Source organism: Cyprinus carpio, chromosome B23, assembly GCF_018340385.1.
Source record: "Cyprinus carpio isolate SPL01 chromosome B23, ASM1834038v1, whole genome shotgun sequence".
Classification (NCBI taxonomy): Eukaryota; Metazoa; Chordata; class Actinopteri; order Cypriniformes; family Cyprinidae; genus Cyprinus; species Cyprinus carpio.
The window spans coordinates 23,716,741-23,729,527 of NC_056619.1; the positions used below are offsets into that span (position 1 = coordinate 23,716,741).

At 37.3% G+C, this 12,787-nt stretch overlaps 1 protein-coding gene across 1 annotated transcript in view; it reads left to right on the plus strand.

Moving 5' to 3' along the window:
• The window catches only part of nhsa (Nance-Horan syndrome a (congenital cataracts and dental anomalies)), a 104,328-nt gene continuing 91,541 nt past the window's right edge, over window positions 1-12,787 (plus strand). Inside the window, 1 exon segment of the mRNA XM_042750197.1 lies at window positions 1-502. Within this exon segment, the coding sequence (XP_042606131.1) occupies window positions 223-502 (280 nt within the window). The 5' untranslated portion in view covers window positions 1-222.

Genomic DNA, 12,787 nt, shown 5'->3' on the forward strand with positions numbered 1-12,787 from the left:
AGCGCACAAAAACACGCCAGTGAGTGGAAGAGGGATCAGAGCGGCAGAGACGGATCTCAGTGCGGTTCAGCGTGTGTGTGTCCGGCGGAGGATGGAGGACGAGCCGCGAGAGACCCTGGACTAACGCAGGAGGAGGAGGAGGAGGGGGTCTTGCTTTTTACATGGAACCTGCTTGCGTTTTCCTCAAAAGGTGGATTTTATACTGAAACCCTACAGGACAAAATGCCATTTGCCAAGCGGATCGTGGAGCCCCAGTGGCTGTGCAGACGCGCGGACGCGGATGAGGAGGGTCTCCTGCTCCAGGACCTGTGCGCCTTCAGTAATGTGGCTCTGTCCCGGACCCTGCGCCAGCTGTCGGATCTGGCCAAACACGCCTGTTCGCTCTTCCAGGAGCTGGAGCACGAGCTGCTCGCCACGAACCGGCGCGTCTGTGCGCTCCGGGAGAAGATGAGCAGGATCCAGGAGACCACCGGAGCGCTCGACCCCAAAAAGGAGGCAGTGCGTGAGTACCTACCCCGCTCCAGGAGTGTATTTTCTATCCAAAAAGTGATGAAGAGTTCGTTTTCTCAAGGTTTAGTACCTGCGTAATGGTAATGGATTACACTTGCGGTCTTTGGGTCACCAGTCCAGATGTTTTACGGCTTGGATACATCATACTTACAGCCCTTAAAAAGAGTTATGTAATAATACAAATACTTGTTTACTCTAGCGCGCTCTTGACTCCTCTCCAGCGCGCACGACTGGTGGTCTGGTGTTTTAAGATCTGGACTTGTGACCAAAAACTTGTGGGTTTGAACCCAATCTGAAGTGATTCATGCACTTGATAAACTCTCAAAACCTCTTGTTACTCTAAGGAGAATGTGTGGTTGTTTGGTTTCTAGGTTGACCATCTTGATCATGCTGGGTTTTAGATATCATTGTAGCTAATTACCACCTTAGACTAGCTAGAAACCAGCAAACATGTTCCAAAACGCAGCTACTGTAGGGTTGTGAGTCACTTTGTAGATTGAGTGAAAGTAGTTGGTTTATGTAGTGAAGGAGAGCAGAAGGGGTGTGTGCTCCTCACAGCAGATGACATTGGGAAAACATGATTCTTGTTATTGAGAACATCATTTCCGTGTTGCATAAGAACAGATTCTTTCATTCATGCACATGTGGAAGTGAAACAAGCCTGATGTCTGTGTTCCATGATAGATCCAGGCAGAGTTTCTGTTTCTGTTGGATGTTGTACTTAGTTTGTGTGGCATAATGAGTTCAGTAAGGTTAGATTGTTTTGTGTATTTGTTGATTTGCATCACATGAGTAATGCAGCCCAAATGGACCTGCAAGAGTGAAAGAGAAAGTTTTCTTCTTCTGTTTTGAGAGTTTTAAAGTCTCTGGCCTTTATTTTTTAAATCATGAAATTGTTTCAATAATATTTATTAGTAATTATTTATTATATTTTGAATAATTTTATTTTATATTTTATTGTTTAATATGTATGTTAAATATTTAAAATATTAATACTACAACTACTATTAATAATAATTATGCACATATAATTAATTAAATAAAATATATTAATATTATATTATGTTATTATTATTATTAAATCTTATTTTATGTAATGTTTATATTTTGTATTATTTTGTTTGTTTATTTAAAATATTTTATATGATAATAAAAATATATATTTTATTTAATGTGTTGTTTTATATTTTATTTTTATTTATTTATATTTTATTGTAATTCCTTTATTGAATTGTTTTATAAAATAATAATAATAATAATAATAATAATAATAATAATAATAATAATAATAATAATAATAATTATTTAGTAAAATATTAAAACAATATTAAACAAAAATATAAATAGAATAATACAAAATGTAAAACATAAAATAAAAAACATTATTGCTGTTGTTGTGGTCAAAGCATCTGGCATTGTAGAAAAGCCCATAATGTTCTCTTAAAGAAGACCTGGAGTTGGCATGTATGGTTTTACATATATTAATATAAACCAACGACCAGTATGTACAGGGTAATTATTTGTTTATTTTTTTGTTTGTTCATGATAAATATAAAACTGTGAAAATGAAACAGTGAGTAGTTGAGCAAATAATGGGTGTTTGTAAAAGCAGAAAAGCCTCTACCATGCTGTCAGAACATTCTGTCTCTTCTCCTGATCTTCAGGGTCATTTTGGGATAATGCGGTGTTTATGGAATAACACCCAACCTTTGTCCTTCCAGCCCTCTTTCCCTCCCTGTCCCGTCTTTCTTTAGCAGCTGAGAGTTTGTTTTGCTCTGGGAGATCTCATTCAAACACTTTCCTCATAAGGTTTGTCTCTGTGTGTGAACCATTCAGGGGTCAAGAAGGAAGTCTGGCCCAACCGAGACTGTGAGAGGATCCTGAGCAAAGTTCATAACACATGGTCTTGTGTAATCCAGCTCCCTTTAGACAGTGAATTCTGCTTCAATTACTGAACAAGCACCTGTTTTCAGCCTTTCGTTCCTGTTTAACTTGTCATTTGAAGGGTCAAAGGTCACTAATGCACTTCGTCCAGCACTAGTCGCCGGTACCTGTGGGTCATTATGGGTCAGCCAGATAAATTTCGTCATTAATCAAATAGATTGGGATCTTTTGTTTGTGGCGGTCTGCTTTAAACATGACATCATAATTATGGTAATTCATCAAACCCGACCCCATAAACTTTTTCTTTTTACATTTTAAGAGGGTTTTGAAAGTAACCTGTTATTTTTGTCGGCAATTACAACAGACCTGGGTGGAGAGGATACAGAACCATGCAAAAGTTTTAGTTACAATGCCATTACAAAAAAAAAAAAAAAAAAAAAAAAACCAGACACATTTTTCATGCATTATCAATTCATTCTGCAATCAAAAAAGTTTGTGGTTACCAAAATGAAGTGAATAGTATTCAGTAAGTGCACGATCAATCAAAATAAAACCGAAATCACAATATGTTTTGGTGTGATTATCAAATCAGATTCAAATTTAAATAAACGTATGGCTATGTTTCAGAGTGAAGCGCAGCACTGAAGAGAAACTTTAAGGACTAATAAATATTAGTATTGTAATTTTAAAGTCTTAAATAAAAATATTATTCTTATTAAATACGTTTTTATTTTACAGTGAAATATTTAAAAAATATTATTGTTTTATTTAGTAATAATAATTATTATTATATAGCCATATTGATTCATAATCACAAAGCTGCATTTTTTATTTAAATTGCTATCACAATAATTATTATTATTATTTTTTAAAATGACTATTTGAATTATTATGTGAATAAACCCCATGTTTAGACTCCTGACAAAGTAATATTTTTAAGTTAGTAACTTTTTATGTGAAAAAATGTACTTGGTGCACCTTCATTTGTATTTTTACATTGCTTTTAGTTTTGTTAATATGTGTTAGAGCTCTGTTTAAATCCGAAGTGTTCAACTTTAGTGTGTAACTTGAGCCTGTAAGCAGCTGCCCAGAGTGCCCTAAGAACACTAAATCACTCTGAACACCTTAGCAACCTTGTAGCAATGCCCTGTGATCCATCCCAACAGTCCCACATTGTGGCACAAGTTTTATTTTGGCATGCTCCACTCATATTTTCTTCAGAAAACGTGAAAGTGATTTCTGAGCTAACAGCTGGTATCGTGAGTATGATGTTGGTTTCTCATATCAGAGGAACTTTTGAAGTCTGTGTTATTGTTGTGGTAATGATATATTGAATAGATTTGTGTACACCATCCCCCAGCACCGTAATTACTCTCCATCAGCCCTTTCATAGTGATTGTCTCTTGTGCGCTTTAACAACAGAGCAGCTAATATGAATCTGAATTAGTGCAAATGTGAGTGTGTGTGTGTGTGGGGGGGGGGGGGGGGGGGGGTCTTTGGAAGGGCCTGTGGTACCATCCAGAATCAGTATGGCCACGTTAGGATCTGTTTACGTTGCTTCTGCTGCACATGGTGTGTGTGTGTGTGTGTGTGTGTGTGTGTGTGTGTGTGTGTGTGTGTGTGTGTGTGTGTGTGTGTGTGTGTTCATCTCTGCGATATCAGGCATGATGCTGACACAATTAGGTCAAACACTGTAAACAGTGTTTTGCACATGCTCTCTAAGCCTCATCCCTGTTCAACACGCTCTCTCATATAAACATGCCCTTGTATTTTCCACATATATTGTCTAAATGCTAGGAATGGTCCAGTATTTAAAAAATATCAGTGTAGTTAACATGAAACAACCTTCACTATGCATTTAACCTCTCTAAAGAGACTTATTTTTTATGGAAATAAAATATTCAAATAAGAATAGGGGTTAATTTATGAGAACTGAATCATGAGAAGTAGGCTATTTTATTATTTTGTTGATATCTTTCTGTCATTTGAAAGGTGGAGAACATTTGACAACATGTAACATGTTAATATGTGTGATTTTTATTTTTTTGTGGTTTGTTGTTGTTTTTTTCAGCCACTAAAGCCTCAGAGCAAGTGAAACACTTTTTGGTGGGTGGAATGGCTGTAAATACTGAAGTGTGTGTGTGTGTGTGTGTGTGTGTGTATGTGTTTGTGTTTGTTAGCGTAATAGAAGAACGCATGACTGTGAGGCACTGAAGTGTGTTTGGCTCTTTCAGATTAGCATTTCCGTGGTAACGAGACAAAAACTCTAAATGAGGCGGCTCACCCATGACTGTTCCCTTCTAAGTTCACTAAAACCTCCTCAGGACAGATAAAACTCCTCATCATTTTGATTTCAAGGCTGGCTGTTAATAGGGTGCATATCTTTAACCCTCGTGTTCTGTTTGGGGACTGACAGAGAACCTTGCTGAGGGCTTTTTTAGATTTTATAAAATTATAATTTATTTATCCTTGGTGAGATCAGCTGTAAAAAAAAAAAAAAAATTGTTGATAATTTTTTTTAATGTTTCATTTTTTTCTTTTTTTCTTTGTGGCAAACATTTTTTTCAATAATAACATGCACTGATAAACTGTGCACAATAGGACCAGAGACATTTATTACGTTAATGTGGTCGGTTTTGATGTCATGTTGGCTTCATAGCAAGAGAAGAACTTTCCATTTTATTTTATTTTATTTTATTTTATTAACAATGATTAAATATATCATTAGTAGTAGTAGTGGTAGTATTTAAATAAATATTAATATTTGTTGTCATATACAGCTTAGGGTTCTTTTTCACTTAAGACAGAATGGAAGAAAATCAGTCTCAGCAGAACACGAGGGCCAAACCTGATTGAGCTCAAACTGTCTCACTTCGATTCTGGCCTTCTGGGTTAATTTTGATAAGATATGTCAATAATAATAATTTAGGAAGCACATCTTTTCTTTCACGCATACGCTTAAACATTTGTCCGTTTCACTGATCAGAGCAAGTGCTGGGAGTAATGATAGCTAGAGATGAGTGAAAGTATAGAGAGAGGCAGAAAGTGAGAAGACAGTATTGCATTCTGCTTTAAAAATAGTATACAGTATGCAGATACAGTATTTAGTAAGAAGCATGCTAGTATCCCATGCTTCGTAGTATATCCTATGTCTGCTGCTACAGTAGAGGACTATTATAGGTGCAGAGAAGAGGCCTGGTCTTTGGCTACGGTCTGGGAACACACGTGCTTGGCCGTGAGCCACGTTCCAGTCCTGCATGTCATGTTTGTGTATTTCTTTCCAGTGGAGATTAATGGCTTATGAAGTGTGCGAAGTTCTCAGGAAAGTCTTTTCTAGGAAAAGAGTATCTTACACTTGCATGCAGTCTCTACAGTTGCTCCCCGAGGACCCTGGCTCCGGCTCAAGTGTCTGCGCTGTGGACATTAATCGTTTTTTTTAGCGGTGCAGGTGTGTTGATGGTAGACTGCAGGGTTGTCAATGAGACTGCATTACCAGACGGTGAGCTCTAGACCGCTTTCGCTGCTTGAGTTGAAGAGAGATTCACACTGAGAGGAATAGTCAACATCCTGTCAACCGAATGTCATGGGTGGAGCAGTGTGCAGGTGGATGTCTTTGTGAGCGCTTTGATTTTGAGATGGACAGGGTGTGTCCGAAATATGAGACAGTGGATTATTTTTGAGATGGGTGTGAGCTGCTTTTTGTCAGACTTTCTGTCCTATCTATCTATCTATCTATCTATCTATCTATCTATCTATCTATCTATCTATCTATCTATCTATCTATATGTACTGTATATCCATTTGTCTGTCTATCTGTCTTTGTAAATAGATAGACAGATCTAGATAGATTTGTTTATCATCTGTCTTTCTCTGTTTATATGGACTGTATATCAGTCTGTCTATCCATCTATTCATCTATCAGTCTCTGTCTAGACTCTATCGATCTGTCTATCTGTCTATCTATCTCAAGGGCAAAAATCTAAGATAGATAGACAGACAGACAGACAGACAGAAAGACAGATCTGTTAAATATTTGTATCTTTGATTGTTTATATGTACTCTATTTCCCGTCTATCCATCTGTCTGTCTGTTGGTCTGTTTGTCTGTCTGATATCTATCTATCTATCTATCTATCTATCTAGATAGATGGATCTATCACGTCTATCCTTCTGTCTATATCTACTGTATATTCATCTGTTCATCTGTCCATCTCTGTCTAGTCGTCTGTCCATCTTTTTGTCTGTTTGGCCATCTCCATCTCCCATTTCCTTTTGTTTGTCTTGTGTAGTGTCTCGATCCCAATTCCCTTGTCTTCTCTCCATCATTTGCTGTCATCAATGAATGTCAAAATGATGTTTTCATTAAAAAAAGAAGTACTGAACCTGGAAGTCTATTCCCTACTGCAGTCACCTTTTAGCACTCTTGCATTGAAGTCTTAGACACGGCGAGCGAATCCATGCTGCGCTCCAGTGTGCTTTTCACCTCAGTTTTGTTGAATTATATATGACGCGTGAGGCTGAAGCGCGTGGTGGTTTAATACAGCTCTCATGTAGGGTGTGACTGGAGACTCCACATACATAATGCTTTACGTGCTTCCTTACGCGTGTTTCCCTGATTTCACACGCACCCATTGAACTGTTTTTCGGGGGGCTGAACCACCTGACGGGGAAGGATGACAACAAACACCTCGCCCTTCCCCTGTTTGCATCATTCTGTTTTTCTCTTTGTCTCATTCAGCTGTTTATTGGTCCTCGACTCTTTCGGGAGGTGGAGGGCGGGAGGCAGCATTCGCTGTGTTGTCACGCGTCTCCAGGCTAAGCAGCTAAACAAGGAACACAGCGAGCGCATTTGTTATGCAACATTTAGAGTAGGCCAGCGGGCTGCAGGCAACTTTCTCTCTCCCTCTCTCTCTCCCTCTACCGCAAAGTCTGCATAGTAACAGCCCAGAGGTGAAACTCGTCTAACCTTCTCATTTAGGACTCAGACTGCAGCTGTGCTTGCGTGTTTCTCTTCTCTATCCACAGTATCTTTCTTCTGCACCTCGTCTTCTAAATACTTAAATCCTCATAAAATGTACAAAAGGAAGTTAAAATGGTCAATATTTACTTCCAAACCTGTATGACTTTCTTTGCTCTGTGGTACACAAACTGTGAATTTCTGAAGAATGTTCTGTCAGCTCTTTTCAGGAGGATTGAGGCTGGCAACTTTCACCATAGAATGTTATTTAAAGTCTGTATCACTAGATTCCAAGTCTTCTGAAACCATTCATAGTTTTGTATGACTTTGTTCTCTAAAACTAAATTTTCAGTTTCAGTTCTTGTGTAACTCTAATGCTTAATGTTACTCTTTTTTTGTACATTTGCTAATACACATTTGTTCATTTTTGAGTCAGATCGTAGTGAATCAGAGTGTTTGAATGTACTTTCTTAGAAAGGAAATAGAAAGGTCGTCAGGTTTGGGTTGAATTTGGAAATTTACAATTTATCAGTACTGGTCAGATCTGGGTTGGTTGGGTCACAGGTCTTATTTATGGGCTAATTACTGTGCATAAATATTCTTGAATGGTCTCAAGGTTGTTTTGAGGTTGTCAAGATCTGAGTGTTTGATACACTGTAGGAATGCTTGAGATCCCTTTTTATGTTATGAAAATGAGTCAGGTCAGTGAATTGGATTTCCAAAGGCACAGCTGAAGTTTTCATTTGGTAAATGCAGCAAAAGTCTTTGGTTTGGTCACATGAGAGAGTGTCACTTTGGCAATGGCCTTGCGATGCACCATTCCCATAGAAGTCCATTTGCAGCCTTGTTCTAACATAAAGCTCTACTAAACAGTCGTAGCAGCAACGATTTCTCTATCCAGATTGTTATCAGCCTCTTACCATGAAATATCAACTCAGAACTCTAATGCACATTCTCTCAGTGCCTCTTTTTCTTTCTGTTAAAAGCTTCATGCAGGTATAGATGACTATGAGCTGATAAAATATAGTTGTTAATTATAGCTGGATATCAAAGACACGTCTCATTTTTGAGTATGAGTATGTGTCTGCAGACAGGCTCGATGCACCTCTGCTAGTTTCTCCATGCACGTCTCAGGTCAGGTTTGAGGTCATAATGCTGAGTTCAGGGCCCTGGGGCCACAGGAGACACCTCCAATTTTTAGCTAAAAGCAGGTGTCAAAAAGACACTTTATGTCTGCTTCAGGTGGAAATGTGTTTGAAAAGGATTAGTACATCTGTTTTTTTTTTTAGTTGTTTTAATTGCACTGAAATTAAGTGGTGAAATTAATCCTGGTTGTACTTTGGTAAGAAATGAATCATAGGCTGGCGGTTATTGGCTTCATCTCACACATACGCACTATGGGTGTACCCAAAGTCAGCGGCAGTCTCCGGTAGGATGGTTTTGGTCTTTTAAGGGAAGCGTCTGTCTGTTTGATGTGGTTTCAGTGGGTTGCTCAGTCATATCAAGCATTTTAAATCCAGCTGACTTACAGGAAAACACTTTTTACACCTCAGGGAGGCTGAGTCCATTTCCAAACCGAGAGTGATGAGTGGTATGATGGGGAAAGAGGAAGGGGTCAAAGGTTAAAGGGAGGATTTGGGAGTGTTTACACTTTGAGAGTTTTTCAAGCTTGAACAAAGTTTGTGTGTGTGTGTGTGTGTGTGTGTGTGTGTGTGTGTGTGTGTGTGTGTGTGTGTGTGTGTGTGTGTGTGTGTGTGTGTGTGTGTGTGTCTACACCTTGTGTGTGTGTGTGTGTGTGTGTGTGTGTGTGTGTGTGTGTGTGTTTGTGTGGTAACTAAGAAATACCTAGGAATGTTTATACTTTGAAATGTTTAGAAATACTTTAGTAGGGTTGGGTGATTTTTAGACCATTTTTCAGATGTTTGACACTATTTGTAACAATTTTTTTTTTCAGAGGAAACATTGTTTGAAATGATCAGTGTTGTCAAGTAGATTCATAATGTTTAATGCTAAATAAAAAAATAAATAATAAAATACATAAATAAAATACAGTCAAATAAATCTTTTCCCATTGACTGTCACTAAATGTTTTAATGTTAAATTTATTTTGTTTTATACATACCAATATTGAAATACACAATAATAAACAGCAATATATTATTTTTGTTTTGCATATCAGAGGTAATATTTTGAAAACTTGTTTAATTATATATAGTGAAAATAAAGAACAACATACATTTAAAATTTTTCATTGGCAAAAGTTTTTTTAGGAGTACGTTTGTGGTTTAGATGTAATTAAATGTAATTATCTGCATAAATATAGTTATAATTTTGTGAATGTATGAGAAAGTTGAGTTGGCATTTTTGTGGTGGAGTGTGAAAGGGAGTGAAAGCTTTTGAAAGATGAGACGAGACTTTGGAAAAGGTCATGACCTCTCAGAGTAGTCCATGATTTGTTTGGAGTTGATGTTTGTTTGTCTGTGTAAAGTAGATGTGTATTCCCATAGGACAGTCACAGATTAGATCCCTTTATTTATACTGATCTTGAATATCTCAGTTGTTTCCCTCGAAAGCAATGAGATTAAATGGAGCACAAATGGAGGTTCCTGTAATGTTTAAGAAATGATTGGCCAATTTTTACATGTTTTCCTATGAAAATTGCCCGTGAAATCCCATGATAGCAGCTCTCAACCAGAGTTTGTTTTTTCGTATGTGTATGTTTTCCACATAAATAATCAGGTCACCCTCATTCATGATCTGTGTTAATACAGCACACACACCTGTAGACAGGCAGATCTCAATCCTAATCCCATAATCTCTATAAGTAATAAACACTGAATCCTCCCTCCTGTGCATGAATGCTCTGACTTACAGTGAACCTGAGGATGAACACCCTCTTCCTGTGCAATCCGACATTGTGGGGCGGAAACTCAACACCTGTTTGTTGTTGTAAGGGTGTGTTTCTTAATGCAATGGAGGTCACCTAGGTGCCCGTGTAACCCTTGCCTTTCTCTTCTCACACAAACACACACACACACACACACACACACACACACACACACACACACACACACACACACACTTAGACTGCTGGTGCTGAAATGTCTTAAAGGGACAATTCACCAAAAAAGTTCTGTCATCATTTACTCACCCACATGTCATTTAAAAAGCCCGTATGACTTTCTTTCTTCTGTAAAACACAAAAGGTGTTTTAAAGGATGCTCCGGGTGTTCTTTTCCCTACAGACAAAGTTAGTGTTGACCAGGGCTGTCAGGCTTCAAAATTTACAAAAGCGCTACATAACTACATAACTTGTCCATTATATTCCAAGTCATATAAAGCCATTTGATAGCTTTGCGTGAGGAAAAAGACTGAAATTGGGAACATTTCAGATAGGTGCTAGCATGTTGCTGTGGTTGCTCGGGTGTATCAAGTGTTTGTTAGGCTATACATGAAAAAATACTATAGTAATTTATAGCAAATATTATAGTGTTTTTGAACAATACTGTAGTAAAGTGTATTATACTGTATATATTATAGTATTTACAATACTTTGTTAATGAATGCTACAGCATACACTAGTATTAACTATAGTGAACTGATAAACTGTAATAAATACTGTAGTATACTTTAGTTAAGTTTATAGTAAACTGTAGTGTATTGTAATATAATATACCCTATATTTGTAGAAAACGTAATACAGTATTGGGTAAAGTCATTTGTTTATATTACTATAGTTGTTATATTTACCACAGCAACTATAGAATTACCACAACAAATAAATTCATAGTAGCACTGTTGTATTAGCTATAAATTAGTATAGTATTGTTTATGTGTTTTAAGTGGTTATAGGCAACTTGCTGTATAAGCTGTCGCTAGGGAGTGTTTGTTGTGTGTTTGTTAGTATGTCACATTACAGCTGTATAGTTAATAAGCTGTTCTGAGCTATCGTTAGCATCTTTCTATATGATTAAATGGTTCCTGGGATGTTTTAGTAGTTGTTAGCCTGCGCTGTACAGTTATGTGATTGCTAGGGAGTCTTTTCAGTTTTTTTTTATACAAGCCACTTTACGGTTATCCAGTGAGGTTTTCTTATTGTTTTTAGCATGTTGCTATATGGTTGTGTTTTCTAGATTATTTTAGTTGTTGTTAGCATGATGCTGTGGTTGATAGAGAGTTTTGAGTGTCTAAGCATATCACTAGTTAAGCATTTGCTAAGATGTTCTGACTCTGAGCATGTCATTTAGCATCTGGTTGAATGGTAGTTCCTAGAGATTTTTGAATGTCTTTACATCGTGTTACAATGAGAGGATTTGGAAGCATACAGGAAAAAATTAAGAGGTGAGTGAACGCAATGGCCAAATCTACATTGCTCAGTGCTACGAAAACATATTGTAAATAGATTATTTTGGCGATTTCCAGAGCACAAACACAAATACGCACTGGAGCCTTTACAAAATCTCTTTCCTCAATATCCTATTACTACAGTTTTAACTGAAGGTGCATGAGAAAATAGATTTGTGGCATTAGAGGGTGAAAAAAAGTGTCAATTGTGTGAGTCTCACGCTGAATGCTTGAGAGTTGGCAGCCCTGTATTCGGTTGCTAGTTTCCAGTGTTTGTTAGCATTGCCACAGTTATCCAGATTGCTGAAATGTCCTTATTGGTTTTAGAATGTTTCTATATGGTTGTGTTTTTTAGAGTATTTTAGTTGATACAGTTACTTAGTAATAGGGAGTTTTCAGTGTTTGTTAGCATGTCACTGTGCAGTTATGCAGTTTGCTGAGATAGTGTTTTTTAGTATGTAGCTATATTGTTAAGTGTTTCCTAGAGTGTTGTAGTCATTGTTAGCATATTGTTGTAGTTTTTGAATGGTTTTGAATGTCTTTTAGCATGTCATTGTACAGTTATGCAGATGCTAAAGTTTTTTCTTTATGAATAGATAGTTCCTAAAGTGTTTTAAATAATTGTTCACATGTTGCTGTACAGTTATACAGTTTTGAGTGTTTATTGATGAGTACATGCTAAAGTTAATACTTATAGGTTTATTTGAATCACTTACACTTATTATGACAATAGAAAATCAACTTTTTAAGTTTTTTTGTGATGTCAGGTAACGTGATCCATGAGTATTGCAATCATTCCTCTGCATTTCTTTGCATTGTTGAAATCACGCTCCAGCCTAACACGCAAGTGTGAAATGTCTGAGGATTAGGAGTGACACTCCATGCTCTGGAATGCCTTTCATTGCTGTCAGGTATTTTTGTCGCTCTGTCTTCTCCTTTTGTGTTGTTTCAGTGTATGTTTTTGTGATGATGACAGCTCATCTCCTGGCGGTTGAGCTCTCCAGGCCCATGTTACTGTAGAAAGCTGCCGCTTGGACTGACTTCCTGCTGTTGTTCAGGGCTTGATGTCGATGGAGCCCCTGTGTAATTTTCC